The sequence below is a fragment of the Pongo pygmaeus genome, chromosome 18, assembly GCF_028885625.2.
Source record: "Pongo pygmaeus isolate AG05252 chromosome 18, NHGRI_mPonPyg2-v2.0_pri, whole genome shotgun sequence".
Taxonomy (NCBI): Eukaryota; Metazoa; Chordata; class Mammalia; order Primates; family Hominidae; genus Pongo; species Pongo pygmaeus.
In genome coordinates, this window is record NC_072391.2 from 31,987,232 (window position 1) to 32,001,397 (window position 14,166).

The 14,166-nt window shown below is 50.4% G+C and overlaps 1 protein-coding gene across 3 annotated transcripts in view; it reads right to left on the bottom strand.

The window, feature by feature from the left end:
* Nucleotides 1-9,367: 9,367 nt before the first annotated feature.
* Nucleotides 9,368-14,166, bottom strand: part of QPRT (quinolinate phosphoribosyltransferase) — a 28,855-nt gene continuing 24,056 nt past the window's right edge. For 2 of the 3 annotated variants that reach the window (XM_054454869.2, XM_054454870.2), the window contains 3 exons: nt 12,834-13,369; nt 10,930-11,064; nt 9,368-10,858 (listed from right to left, as the gene is read on the bottom strand). In XM_054454869.2, the coding sequence (XP_054310844.2) occupies nt 10,640-10,858; nt 10,930-11,064; nt 12,834-13,369 (890 nt within the window). In that variant the 3' untranslated portion in view covers nt 9,368-10,639. The remainder of the gene's footprint in view (nt 10,859-10,929; nt 11,065-12,833; nt 13,370-14,166) is intronic. The other variant, XM_054454872.2, reaches the window with a different exon arrangement.

Genomic DNA, 14,166 nt, shown 5'->3' on the forward strand with positions numbered 1-14,166 from the left:
GTTCCACCGGGGCAATTTCCTACCTGGGAGCACTCTTTGGATCGCGTCACTCAGGCTGGCCGGAGTCCCCCGCAGCGACGCTCCACAGGGCAGGCCTAAGCCACCTAAGGGGCTGCCCTGGCCGTCTGTCAGTTACCTCATTTCCCGGTCAGGGAACCAAGAAATGTAGCAAGACGAGCCGCAAACAAAACCTCTCAGACACCGAGTTGTAGAAGGAGGGCTTTATTCAGCTGGGAGCATCGGCAAGCTACTGCCTTAAAATCCAAGCTCCCAGAATGCACAATTTCTGTCCCTTTTAAGGGTTCACAACACTAAAGATTTCACATGAAAGGGTTGTGATTGATTTGAGCAAGCAGGTGGTACGTGGCAGGGGCTGCATGCACCGGTGGTCAGAGAGAAACAGAACAGGGCAGGGAGTTTCACAGTGTTCTTCTATACAGTGTCTGCAATCTATGAATAATATCGGTTTCTAAGTTATGAGTTGATTTTTAACTACTGGGTTTAGGCCAGGCAGGCCCAGCCCTTGTTTTGGGCCTGGCGCCGTGCTGCCTGTCTTTGGTTTTACTTTCTTGTTGTTTTTTCTTAAAACAGGTACTGAGTATAAAACAATATAAAACAATATGACAAGGTCTCTCTTCCCTCAATTCTATGTAGATAAAATCCATCAAGACAGAAAGTAGAATAATGGTTGCCATTGACTGAGAGGAGGGAGATGTACGTGATGTCACAAGAAGGGAGTTTCTTTCTGGGGTTATTTTATTTATTTATTTATTTTGAGACAGAGTCTCACTCTGTCACCCCGGCTGGAGTGCAATGGCACAATCTCAGCTCACTGTGACCTCCGCCCCCCAGGTTCAAGCAATTCTCCTGCCTCAGCCTCCCGAGTAGCTGGAATTACAGGCATGCACCAGCATGCCTGGCTAATTTTTGTGTTTTCAGTAGAGATGGGGTTTCACCGTGTTGGTCAGTCTAGTCTCGAACACCTGACCTCGTGGTCCACCTGCCTCGACCTCCCAAAGTGCTGGGATTACAGGTGTGAGCCACTGCGCCCAACCTTTCTGGGATTATTAAGATGTTCTTTTGGCCGGGCGCGGTGGCTTACGCCTGTAATTCCAGCACTTTGGGAAGCCGAGGCGTGCGGATCACGAGGTCAGGAGATCAACACCATCCTGGCTAACACGGTGAAACCCCATCTCTACTAAAAATACAAAAAAAAATTAGCCAGGCGTGGTGGCAGGTGCCTGTAGTCCCAGCTACTCGGGAGATGGAGGCAGGAGAATGGCGTGAACCCGGGAGGCAGAGCTTGCGGTGAGCCAAAATTGCGCCACTGCACTCCAGCCTGGGCAAGAGAGCGAGACTCTGCCTCAAAAAAAAAAAAAAAAAAAAAAGGATGCTCTTTTTTTTTTTTTTTTTTTTTTAAGAAGTGGTTTTGGCCGGGAGTGGTGGCTCACGCCTGAGGCTGAGGCAGGCAGATCATGAGGTCAGTAGTTCGAGACTAGCATGGCCAATATGGTGAAACCCCGTCTCTACTGAAAATACAAAAAATTAGCTGGGCGTGGTGGTGGGCGCCTATAGTCCCAGCTACTCAGGAGGCTGAGGCAGGAGAATCACTTGAACCTGGGAGGCTGAGGTTGCAGTGAGCCTAGACTGCGCCATTGCACTCCAGCCTGGGCGACAGAGACTCCATCTAAAAAAAAAAAAGAAGAGGTCTTACTCTGTTTCCCAGGTTGGAGTGCAGTGGTGCAATCACAGCTCACTGCAGCCTCGAGCTTCTGGCCTCAAGCAATCCTCTTACCTCAGTGTCCCAAGTAGCTAGAACCACAGGTGTGTGCCATCTTGCCCAGCTCATTTTTAAATTTTTTGGTAGAGAGCGAGTCTCACTATGTTGCCCAGGCTGGTCTCAAACATTCCTGGCCTTGAGTGATCCCCCCACCTCAGCCTCTCAAAGGGCTGGGATTACAAGTGTCAACACTATGCCCAGCCTGAACTCTTTAAAGCAGTGAAGTATATGCGATGTAAATTATATCTGAATCTTAAAAACAATGCTTCAGGCCAGGCGCAGTGGCTCACGCCTGTAATCCCAGCACTTTGTGGAGTTTTTTGCCTTTTTTTTTTTTTTTTGAGATGGAGTCTCGCTCTGTCACCCAGGCTGGAGTGCAGTGGCACTATCTCAGCTCACTGCAACCTCCGCCTTCTGGGTTCAAGCGATTCTCCTGCATCAGCCTCCCAAGTACCTGGGATTACAGGCATGCGCCACCACGCCTGGCTAATTTTTTGTATTTTTAGTAGAGGAGGGGTTTCACCGTGTTAGCCAGGATGGTCTGGATCTCCTGACCTTGTGATTCCCACCCACCTCAGCCTCCCAAAGTGCTGGGATTACAGGCATGAGCCACCATCCCCGACCAGTCCCAGCACTTTGGAAGGCCAAGGTGGGTGGATCATTTGAGATCACGAGTTTGAGACTAGCCTGGCCAACATGATGAAACCCCACTTCTACTAAAAATACAAAAATTAGCAGGGCATGGTGGCGGGTGTCTGTAATCCCAGCTACTCGGAAGGCTGAAGGGGGAGAACTGCTTGAACCCAGGAGGCGGAGGTTGCAGTGAGCCAAGATCACACCTCTGCCCTCCAGCCTGGCTGACACAGTGAGACTCTGTCTCAATAAATAAATAAATAAATAAATAAATAAATAAATACAAGTAAAAAATAAAAATAAAAACAATGCTTCAAGAACAGGAGATTAAATATATCATTTAAAGTTATAGTGATAACTAGTAGGAAGACTACCAATAAAAACAGCACAAAAAAATAAAGAAGAAAAAAGAATGAGTGAGATACATTCTTTGTTCTTCACATCAGGGAGTCAATAGCGCTTAAAACCACAAATGATCATCTTTTCCACTCAAGTGTAGATGCCAGGAGAACTAAAAACACAGAGCTCCTTAAACGTGGTTACCTCATGGGAATGAGAGTGAATGGATATTTTTTACTTTTTCATTTTGTACTCTGATAACTAAATTAATTAACAAATGAAAAAGCAAAAGGAGGTGGATAAGTTAACTATGCTAGAAAATTTATGAATGGACTTTATTGTTCTATTTTTATTTTTATTTATTTTTTTTTTTGAGACAGAGTTTCACTCTTGGTGCCCAAGCTGGAGTGCAATGGTGCGATCTTGCCTCACTGCAACCTCCACCTCCTGGGTTCAAGCGATTCTCCTGCCTCAGCCTCTCGAGTAGCTGGGATTACAGGTATGCGCCACAACGCCTAGCTAATTTTTTGTATTTTTAGTAGAAACGGGGTTTCACCATGTTCACCAGGTTGGTCTCAAACTCCTGACCTCAGGTGATCTGCCCTCCTCGGCCTCCCAAAGTGCTGGGATTACAGGCGTGAGCCACTGCGCCTGACCCTATTTTGATTATTATACGCAGAGGGTCACTGAATTGTTGACTTAGGTCATATAAGCAACTCTTCTGCATCTTCTGTGTTTTCCCCAATGAATGTTTCATTCACTGGAATTAATTAGGTTGGAATGGAAAGTGCAGGACTTGGTTTAGTCCTCAAAATCTTACATCCATTGGGGAAGTTACTATATCAATAATCTAAAAATGTATTCACTATAATCCTCCACCTAAAAGGCTGCCAAACCGCAGCAAATTCCCCTTCTGGTTCACAGCTTATTAAGAAAACTAAGCAGATCATGCAAAAAAATAAAAATTAAATATTTTTCGTTTCTTAGTGAGATTATAGTTAAGGGGCTTTTTTGGGATGAAGTTTTGCTCTTGTTGCCCAGGCTGGAGTGCAATGGTGTGATCTTGGCTCACTGCAACCTCCGCCTCTCAGGTTCAAATGATTCTCCTCTCTCAGCCTCCTGAGTAGCTGGGATTACAGGCATGCGCCACCACACCCAGCTAATTTTGTATTTTTAGTAGAGATGGGGTTTCCCCATGTTGGTCAGGCTGGTCTTGAACTCCTGACCTCAGGTGATCCACCCTCCTCAGCTTCCCGAAGTGCTGGGATTACAAGCATGAGCCACTGTGCCTGGCCTCGGTTAAGGGACTTTTTACATTTTTATTTATTTATTTATTTATTTATTTATTTATTATTATTTTGAGACGAAGTCTCGCTGTTGTTCCCCAGGCTGGAGTGCAATGGCGCGATCTTGGCTCACTGCAACCTCCGCCTCCCAGGTTCAAGCGATTCTCCTGTCTTGGCCTCCCAAGTAGCTGGGATTACAGGCTCCTGCCACCATGCCTGGCTAATTTTTGTATTTTTAGTAGAGACGGGATTTCACCATGTTGGCCAGGCTGGTCTTGAACTCCTGACTTCAGGTGATCTGCCTGCCTCGGCCTTCCAAAGTGCTGGGATGACAGGTGTGAGCCACCACACTCGGCCTTTATTTATTATTTTCGAGACAGGGTATCTCTCTGTCGCCCAGGCTGGAGTACAGCAGTGCAGTCACGGCTGGTTGCAGCCTCAAACTCCTGGGCTCCAACAATTCTCCTGCCTCAGCCTCCTGGACAGCTGGAACTACAGGTGAACATTATCATGCCTGGCTAATTTTTAAACTTTTTTGTCAAGATGGGGTCTCTCTATATTGCCCAGGCTGGTCTCAAACTCCTGGCCTCAAGTGATCTCCCTTCTGGGCCTCAAAAAGTGCTGGGATTTTAAGTATGAGCCACCACCTCAGGCCTTCCCTCCTTCCCTCCTTCCTTCCTTTCTGCCTTCCTTCCTTTCTCAAAAAAAAAAAAAAAAGAAGTCAGTGTTGTCTGACTGGTATTGTCTGATTACCTGCATATATTGATATATTATTCCAATAAAGATTCTTGCTTTTTCCTTTGGTTAAAAAGTATCCGGTCAGGCGTGGTGGCTCATGCTTGTAACCCCAGTACTTTGGGAGGCTGTGGTGGGCGGATCACCTGAGATCGGGAGTACGAGACCAGCCTGGCCAACATGGTGAAACCCCATCTCTACTAGAAATACAAAAATTAGCCGAGTGTAGTGGCACGCACCTGTAATCCCAGCTACTTGGGAGGCCAAGGGAGAAGAATTGTTTGAACCTGGGAGGCAGAGGCTGCAGTAAGCCAAGATCACACCATTGCACTCCAGCCAGGGCGACAAGAGAGACTCTGTCTCAAAAAAAAAAAAGCATCCAAAACTCTGGCACGGTGCCTCACCACTGTTATCCCAGTTACTTGGAAGGCCGAGGCAAGAGGATCACTTAAGGACAGGAGTTCAGGACCAGCCTGTGCAACATAGCAAGACCCCCGCTTAAAAAAAAAAAAGCGTCCGAATATCTAGAATAATGCAACTTGTGGGTAGCTCCTTCTTGTTGCTAAGGCTCCTGAATCTTTTAGCTGAAGAACTAGGAGAGAGGAAAGAGGTTATCCAAGGACCCACTGAACTAGAGGTATGTATTATGATTTTTTTGCCCTTGATAATTTTCTGGGGGTGCTATACTAGAGTCCCATGATCTGAAGCACAAGGCATACCTGAAATAAATAAAGCCTGCGTTATCTGGCCTAAATCTGATGTGTACAGTGATGGATGGAGATGTTATTCACAGCCACACAGGCAGATTTTCTTCAGTACTTCGGTCTTAGAATGCTGAGCTACTTAGGGCCTCTGGAAGCAGGTCTTAAATGTTGCTGAGTAATTGGCAAAACAATCAATTACTCAGGAAGTCATTGGAACAAAGTATAGAGGCGGTGAACATTTATATAATTTTACCCACCTGGTTGTCTTGAAGGGCTAGCCATAAATTAATGTATGTGTCCGCAGCATAATGCCACAGCGGGATTTTTTTAAAGATCCGACGTTGAATTGTTTGCAGATAGTTGGTTTGCTAAGAATGTCTCGCTGTTGTGTTTTTTGTTTGTTTGCTCTGGGTTTTTTTTGGGACAGAGCCTCACTCTGTCGCCCAGGCTGGAGTGCAGTGGCATGATCTCGGCTCACTGCAACCTCCGCCTTTGAGGTTCAAGTGATTCTTGTGCCTCAGCCTCCTGAGTAGCTGGGTTACAGGCACCCGCCACTACGCCTGGCTAATTTTTGTGGTTTTTTTGTTTTTGTCTTTGTGAGACAGAGTTTCTATCTTGTTGCCAGGGCTGGAGTGCAGTGGTGTGATCTCGGCTCACTGAAACCTCCGCCTCCCCGGTTCAAGCGATTCTCCTGCCTCAGCCTCCCAAGTAGCAGTAGCTGGTACTACAGGCACATGCCACCACGCCCAGCTAAGTTTGTATTTTTAGTAGAGACAGGATTTCTCCATGTTGGTCAGGCTAGCTTTGAACTCCTGACCTCAGGTGATCCACCTGCCTCAGCCTCCCAAAGTGCTGGGATTACAGGCATGAGCCACCGTGCCTGGTCTTGCTGTTTTTAAATGCATTTACCTTTCACGGCCTCAGCACACTAAAACTCATATCCGCTGAGGTGACTCACTGTCAATCTGGTTTGACCTCTTGCCATCTTTGACCTCTAGATTGAGTGCCCCAGTTCTGGGCTTCTGTAGCATCAGATGGTGGGTGGGCGGAGGGGTGGGAAGAGGGATGGGTGGATGGAAGCACAAGGGGGTGGACAGGATGGGTGGGGGTGGACAGGATGGGTGGGGGTGGACAGGATGGATGGGTGTATTACCGAAATGCCAGGGGTTCAGTCTAGGTCCCATTGCTTACTGCACAGAAAGCTGATCTGGCATCCTGGGACAATGAGTATCGCCAGGAAAGAAGGCTTTATTCAGGTGACATCAGCCAAGGAGACAGGAGATAAGTCTCAAATCCATCTCTCCAACAAACTCCAATTGGGGGTTTATACAGTGGGGAGCAAATGTAGCTGCGGGCGGGAAAACAAGAATTACAGGGGGGTAAAGAAAAGGAGTTTCAGTTCCTTGATGCTATCTGGGAGGCCTGAGGGTCAGTTTCCTGGGGAAGGAACTCAGATAAGGCAAATTTAAGTTTCAAGCTTTAAGACCAGGAATGTCAATTTCTGTGTTTATCAAAAAAAAAAAAAAAAAAAAAAAAAAATCTATGGGACAATTTGGCCAGTTTCAAGTGGGCAGGACAGCAGGTGGAAGGGGCGAGGAGCACGGGTGGGTGGGTGAGGAGGAGGACAGGCATCAGCTGAGCGGATGGATGGGGTTGGTGGGTAACCCAGACAGTATTTGGGAGGGGATGGGTGGCTGGGAGTGAATGTGAGTCGCTGGTGAATCTGGAGTACACGGGGCTTTGAAAAGTCACTGGGGTACCCTGGGCAGTTGGATGGGGGTCTGATGAGGGGATGAGGCTGGAAAAGTGGGTGGAGAAAAAACTGCTGCCAATGCCTCCTCGCGTTCATTCTTGAGCAGATGCTATGCTGCGTATTCATAGCCTTCTTGGCAATTGTCTTCGGAATCCGGAAAGGAAGCTGGAATTAGAGAAGAACGGAGGGCCGCGTGGTTGCAGTGCCCTCTGGTGGCCATGGGGGGAGTTGACAATTGGTGTCTACATATTTTCCTTAAGTATTTTTTCATTGTCTATTCTTCCCCGCCCCCACCCCAACCCCAATATACAGACTCCCTGAGGACAGAGATTTTTATCTGTTTACTCGTTGTATGTTCGTTGTCTAGAATAGTGCCTGGCACATAGTAGATGCTCAGTTAAATATTGAATGAGTGAATGACACAATTCAAACTGCTCCACCACTTCATATATTTTTTTATTTACTTTTTTGTTTGAGACAGGGCCTCTGTCACCCAGGCTGGAGTGCAGTGGCGCAGTCACAGCTCACTGCAGCCTCAACTGCCCAGGCGTAGCTGGGACTACAGGTGTGCACCACCACAGCTGGATAATTTTTTAAAAATAGAAATGGAGTCTCACTACGTTGCCCAGGCTGGTCTTGAACTCCTGGGCTCAAGTGATCCTCCTGCCTCAGCCTCCCAAAGTGCTGGGATTACAGGTGTGAGCCACCATGCCTGGCCTCCACCACTTTATTGATGAGTGACCCTAAGCAGCTCTCTTAACTTCATAAAGCCTCAGTCTCCTCTTCGGTAAGTGGAGAGGCTAACGCCCACCCCCACGAGCATTAACTGAGGTAAGGGGACCCACACACCCTGGATGAAGGTGCTCCCTGCTAGCTCCCGTCTCATGCAGTAGCCAGCATTGCTGCCACATCACGTACTCACAACAGCATATCATTTTCATTAAACAAACTGCTATGATGGGCACATTTGCCGCTGGTGTGGGGCATCCTGGGGAAATGATCCCAGCTTGGTCCTAGGCTGGCCAGACAAAGAGGAAGTGTAGCCAGATGGACAAGGGACTGGGAGGTGATGCATAAGAGTCCTCGCTTGCCATGCATGCCCCATTTCCCCACCCCCTCAGTCACACCCAACTCTTCCAACTGCCTTGAGCCATCGGACTCCTTCTGCCTTCTGAAGCTCTGAAGACACTGTATCACTTCTCTCCAAACCCCATGGCCATGACCCATGCTCAAGTTCTCTTCAACAGCTCCTCCTGGCCTCCCTGCAGCTGCTCTAGCCCCCTCAAATGCATTGTTTGCAACGGACTGGATTAAGCTGAGAATAAGCTTATCGGATTTTCCAGCTTGATTTCCAGCTCACTCCTGGGACAGAGTCCAAATCCTCTGACCTACCATTTTGTGGTCTGGACCAAGCCCATCTCCTAGCCACCTCCTGATCACAGCTTCAAATCTTACAGCAAACAATCTGAGCCACCTCTGCCCATGCATCTCCCCTGCCTGGAAATCCATTTCCCTGCAAGGAGGGCGTGTGTTGCCCTAGAGTGCCCAGGATCCATTTCCTGTTCCCCCAGTAATGGAGTGCCCTCCCCAGCTCTCAGAGCTGGAGGATCCTGGAAGGCTAACCCATTTCTGGGTTCAGGGGGAGCTTAAGACTCAGCCAGGCAGGTTCCTTTTGCTTGTTTAATGGAACGCTGTGGCTGCAACGAGCATTTTCCAGTTGGCCACAGCTCACTCCCACTTTGTCTTATTCCAGTTCCACCCATTTATTTTATCCGAATAGGTCCTGGAGGCACGGAGTTTGCAGCTCCTGGTACCCACTCCTCACTTCTGCTCTGTCAGGCCCCAGTGCCTGCCCAGATCCCACGTGTTTTCCCTCCAGTTCCCAGATCACCCCTGGGCTCAACTTTCCTCTCTTGATGCCCAGTGGCACCCCTGGTCCCATGGGGCTTCAGTTTCCCCAGTTCAGGCATAAGAAGCTGGGGTTCACCTGAGCGTGTCCATGTTTCCCCTGGAGGAAGGACGGGAGCAGGCAGGGTGGAGCTGGGATTAGAGGGGACAGGGCAGCTGCAGGTGGCACCTCTGGGCTGTGTCCTGTTGTAGCTGGACGAGCCACAGACAAAACTCCTCAGGCACCGGATTAAAGAAGGAAGAGGTTTATTCGGCCAGGAGCATTGGCAGACTTGCGTCTTAATAGCTGAGATCCCTGAAAAAGAAATTCTTGGCCTTTTTAAAGGCTTACAACTCTAAGGGGTCCACGTGAAAGGGTCATGATATTTCGAGCAAGCATGGGGAACGTGACTGGGGCTACATGCATCAGCTAACAGAGCAGAAAGTTTTGCAATGCTTTTTCATACAATGTCTGGAATTTACAGATAACACAAGTAGTTTAGGTCAGGGGTTGATATTATTATTGTTACTTTTTCTTAACTACCAGGGCCGGATGGTGGCGCCAAGGTCTTCTGGCTATTTATCTTACTTCTGTTTTGTTTTGTTTTCTAACTTTTTGCTTTCTCTCTTTCCTCCTGTCTTGTAAACTAGGCAAGGTGGGGGAGGAGGGCAGCAGGAGTAGTAGTGGTCTCCTTCTTACTGTGGGACTGGCCCCTTTTGTTTAGGGTATCACCAAAGGCAGTGTCCAGGACAGCCCAGTGTCTCTGCCCAGCAAACCTCCATCTGCTGTGCACTCAGAGCTAGGCCATGCTGGTGTTTGATACAGGTTGGGTGCATGAAGGATGAAGGTTTTGGCCTGTCTGGGGCTTTTGCCTGCCTTTCTTCCTTTCTTTCCATCCTTCCTTTCCCTCCCTCCCTCCCTCCCTCTCTCTTTCTTTCCTTTCTTTCTTCTTTGGAGACAAGAGTCTCGCTCTATCACCCAGGCTGGAGTGCAGTGGCACCATCAGCTCACTGCAACCTCCACTTTCTGGGTTCAAGCGATTCTCCTGCCTCAGCCTCCTAAGTAGCTGGGATTACAGGCGCATGCCACCACACCCAGCTAATTCTTCTATTTTTGGTAGAGATGGGGTTTCACCATGTTGGCCAGGCTGGTCTTGAACTCCTGACCTCAAGTGATCTTCCCGCCTCAGCCTCCCAAAGTGCTGGGATTACAGGTGTGAGCCATCGTGCCCAGCTGTCCCAGGTAACTTCTGACATTTGCTGACCCCTCACTATGTGCTCATTATCACCGCAGAACCCCATGTGGCTGATCCTTTATTAGACCCATTTTGCAGATTAGGAAACTGAGATGAGCAGAGGTGAAGTCAGCCCTGACAGGTCACAGGAGCAGCAGGTGGCAGAGCCAGAGTTGGGCTCAAGCTAATGCCAAGTGTGCCCCATTGGCCACTGACCCTAAAGATGTGTGACCCGGAGGGTCCTGAGGAGCCACGTTAACCCATGGCCGGTGTCATCCTCTTCCGGTTTAGGACCAGTGGATTTTGGGCACTGGAGCCGCCTCTTTGGCAAACAGCTTGAGGGAGAAATCAAGGGCTGGGGCCGCCTGGGTCAGCATCCCCATGGAGATGACGTCTATGTGCGGCCCGCAGAACTGGGGGAGGTTGTCCAGGGTGATGCCCCCACTGGCTTCCACAGCCACACTCGGGAACTGGGCCTTCAGCATGGTGGCCGTGGGGTGCAGCTCCTGCGGGACACAAGCCAAGGGCAGGTAAGAGCCCACCACAGACCCTTCCCCGGAGGCAGAGCCCACCTTACCTCTGGCTTGAAGTTGTCCAGCAGGACAAGGTCGGCACCCGCCTCAGCCGCCCGCACGGCCTCCTGCAGGCTGCTGCATTCCACTTCCACCTTCAGAGCGAAGTCAGCCGCCTGCCGGGCCGCCCGCACCGCCTGCTGGGCAGCCGGGAGGACAAGGGTGAGGACTGGGCCCAGCACCTGGCACTGGGGCACAGGGAGCCGGGAGGGCGAGGGTGACGATAGGGCCCAGCACTGCAGCTGGGGCACGGGGAACCAGGACTGACATTTGAAAAGCTCCGGATGGACCATGAGCTTGGGGTTAATAAGGAAACCAGACATTGGGTTTTTTTTGTTTTGTTTTGTTTTGTTTTTGAGACAGGGTCTCATCCTGTCGCGCAGGCTGGAGTGCAGTGGTGCAATGATAGCTCACTGCAGCCTCTACCTCCTGGGATCAAGTGATTCTCCCACCTCAGTCTCCCGAGTAGCTGGGACTACAGGTGTGTGCCACCACGCCCAGCTAATTTTTGTTTTAGTAGAGACGAGGTTTCACCATGGTGGCCAGGATGGTCTCTAACTCATGACCTCGTGATCCGCCCACCTCAGCCTCCCAAAGTGCTGGGATTACAGGCGTGAGCCACCGCACTCAGCCACTGTTTTGTTTTTGAGTCAGGACCTCGCTTTGTCGTCCAGGCTAGAGTTCAGTGCAGTCATAGTTCACTGCAGCCTCCACCTCCTGGGATCAAGTGATCCTCCCACCTCAGCCTCCCAAGTGGCTGGGACTACAGGGGCTTGCCCACAAGCATGGCTAATTTTTTAGTTTTTTGTAGAGACAGAATCTTGCTATATGGCCCAGGCTGGTCTCAAACTCCTGGACTTAAGTAATCCCCCCACCTGGGCCTCCCAAAGTGCTGGGATTACAGGCATGAGCCACTGAGCCGGGATGTTTTATTGTAGGTTAAAATGACCACTTTTGTGGGTCAAAAAATATCAGCAATATTTGGCATCTGGACCTCAGCTCAATTTGACTCAGAATATTAAAATTAGAAGGGGTCTTTAAGGACATTTCATAGATGGGAAATAAGGTGCAGAGGACTAGAGAGATGGGCTCAAGGCTGTGGTGCCAGTGACACTGGCTTCCCCTGTGTTGTCCTTTGCTCTTAAACATCACACCACATAGCAGCAGAACAAATATAAAGAACCAATTCCAAAACCAGGCGTGGTGGCTTATGCCTATAATCCCAGCACTTTGGGGGGCCAAGGTGGGAGGATCACTTGAGTCCAGAAGTTTGAGACCAGCCTGGGCAACATAGTGAGACCCCATCTCAAAAAAAAAAAAAAAAAAAAAGGCAGCTGGGCACAGTGGCTCACTCCTGTAATCTCAGCACTTTGGGAGGCCGAGGTGGGTGGATCACCTGAGGTCAGGAGTTTGAGACCAGTCTGGCCAACATGGTGAAACCCTGTCTCTACTAAAAAATACAAAAATTAGCTGGGCATGGTGGCTGGCACCTGTAATCCCAGCTACTCGGGAGGCAGAGGCAGGAGAATTGCTTGAACCCAGGAGGCGGAGGTTCCAGTGAGCCGAGATTGCGTCACTTCACTCCAGCCTGGGTGAAAGAGTGAGACTCCATCTCAAAAAAAAAAAAAGCAAAAATTAGCCAGTGGGGTGGAGTATGCCTGTGTATCCAGCTACTGGAGAGACAGTCCCCATCTCCAGAAAAAGAAAAGCAGGCCCAGCTCCCCTTTAGCTTAGCTGGATGAGCTCAACTGAGCCCAGCTCAGATGGAGGAGCTGAGGTGGGAAGTCTCATGTTGCTGACTCCAGGCCATGGCTGTTCACTGGGTCATGGCTGGAGGCTCTGGGGAGGGGAGGGTAGGAGAAGGGTGTGCTGAGGGTGGGGTTGGACCAGGGACAGGCAGGACCAGCACCTTCTCCACGCCACCGGCGGCCACCACGTGGTTATCCTTCACCATCACCAGCCCTCCCAGGTCGTAGCGGTGCGAGGCGGCCCCGCCCACCAGGAGCCCATACTTCTCCACCAGCCGGAAGCCTGGCGTGGTCTTCCTCGTGCCGGCCACGTGCCCAGTCCAGCCGGCCCCCCTGGCGGCCTCCACTGCAGCGGCGGCAGCACTGGCAATGCCACTGCAGCGAGCCAGCGTGTTGAGGGCCACCCGTTCCCCCAGCAGCAGGCGGTGGGCAGGGCCCCGGACCTCGGCCACTCTGGCCACTGGCACCAGCTTCGATCCCTCGGGGAGGAACCAGGAGACTTGGCAGTTGAGTTGGGTAAATATGGCATCGAAGAAAGGCTGCCCTGCCAGTACCCCAGGGGATTTGGCCCACAGCACCGCCTGCGAGGGGCCTGCCCCGCTGACCAAGGCTGCGTAGTTGAGCCCTGGGCAGTCCTCTCGGAGCCAGCTGTCCACCAGGGCTGCCAGGGTGACGGGCGGCAGCAGCAGCGCCAGGCCTGGGGGGAAAGAGAGAACAGCTGTTGAGTTTGGCTGCCTCTCCTACTGTCAGGAGTCACTGTCAAAATATTTAACAACCAGTGAAACTGGGCACTGGCCCATCAGCCTCAAGATCTAGGGGTCCCAGGGGAGGGACTGCGGTGAGGAAGGGAGGCATGGGGGGAAGGGGGATTGTGGGGGCAAGGGTGGGGGAGTGCTGTAGGCTGGACGAGATCACTTGGCACCTAGTTAAATTTAAACTTCTGGGCCGGGTGCGGTGGCTCACGCCTGTAATCCCAGTACTTTGGGAGGCCGAGGCGGGTGGATCACAAGGTCAGGAGATCGAGACCATCCTGGCTAACATGGTGAAACCCCCGTCTCTACTAAAAATACGAAAAAATTAGCCAGGCTTGGTGACAGGCGCCTGTAGTCCCAGCTACTCCGGAGGCTGAGGCAGGAGAATGGCGTGAACCTGGGAGGCGGAGCTTGCAGTGAGCCGAGATCAGGCCACTGCACTCCAGCCGGGGTGACAGAATAAGACTCCGTCTCAAAAAAAAAAAAAAAAAATTTTTTTTAAACTTCTGGCCAGGTGCAGTGGCTCACGCCTGTAATCCCAACACTTTGGGAGGCCCGGGCAGGCAGATCACTTGAGGTCAGGAGTTCGAGACCAGCCTGGCCAATATGGTCTCTACTAAAAATGCAAAAATTAGCCAGGCTTGGGGGCGGACACCTGCAATCCCATCACAGTTTGTTTATCCAGTACTCACCAGTTGCAGAATTCAAATTCACTTAAAAAAAAAAAAAATCAGTCTGGCCA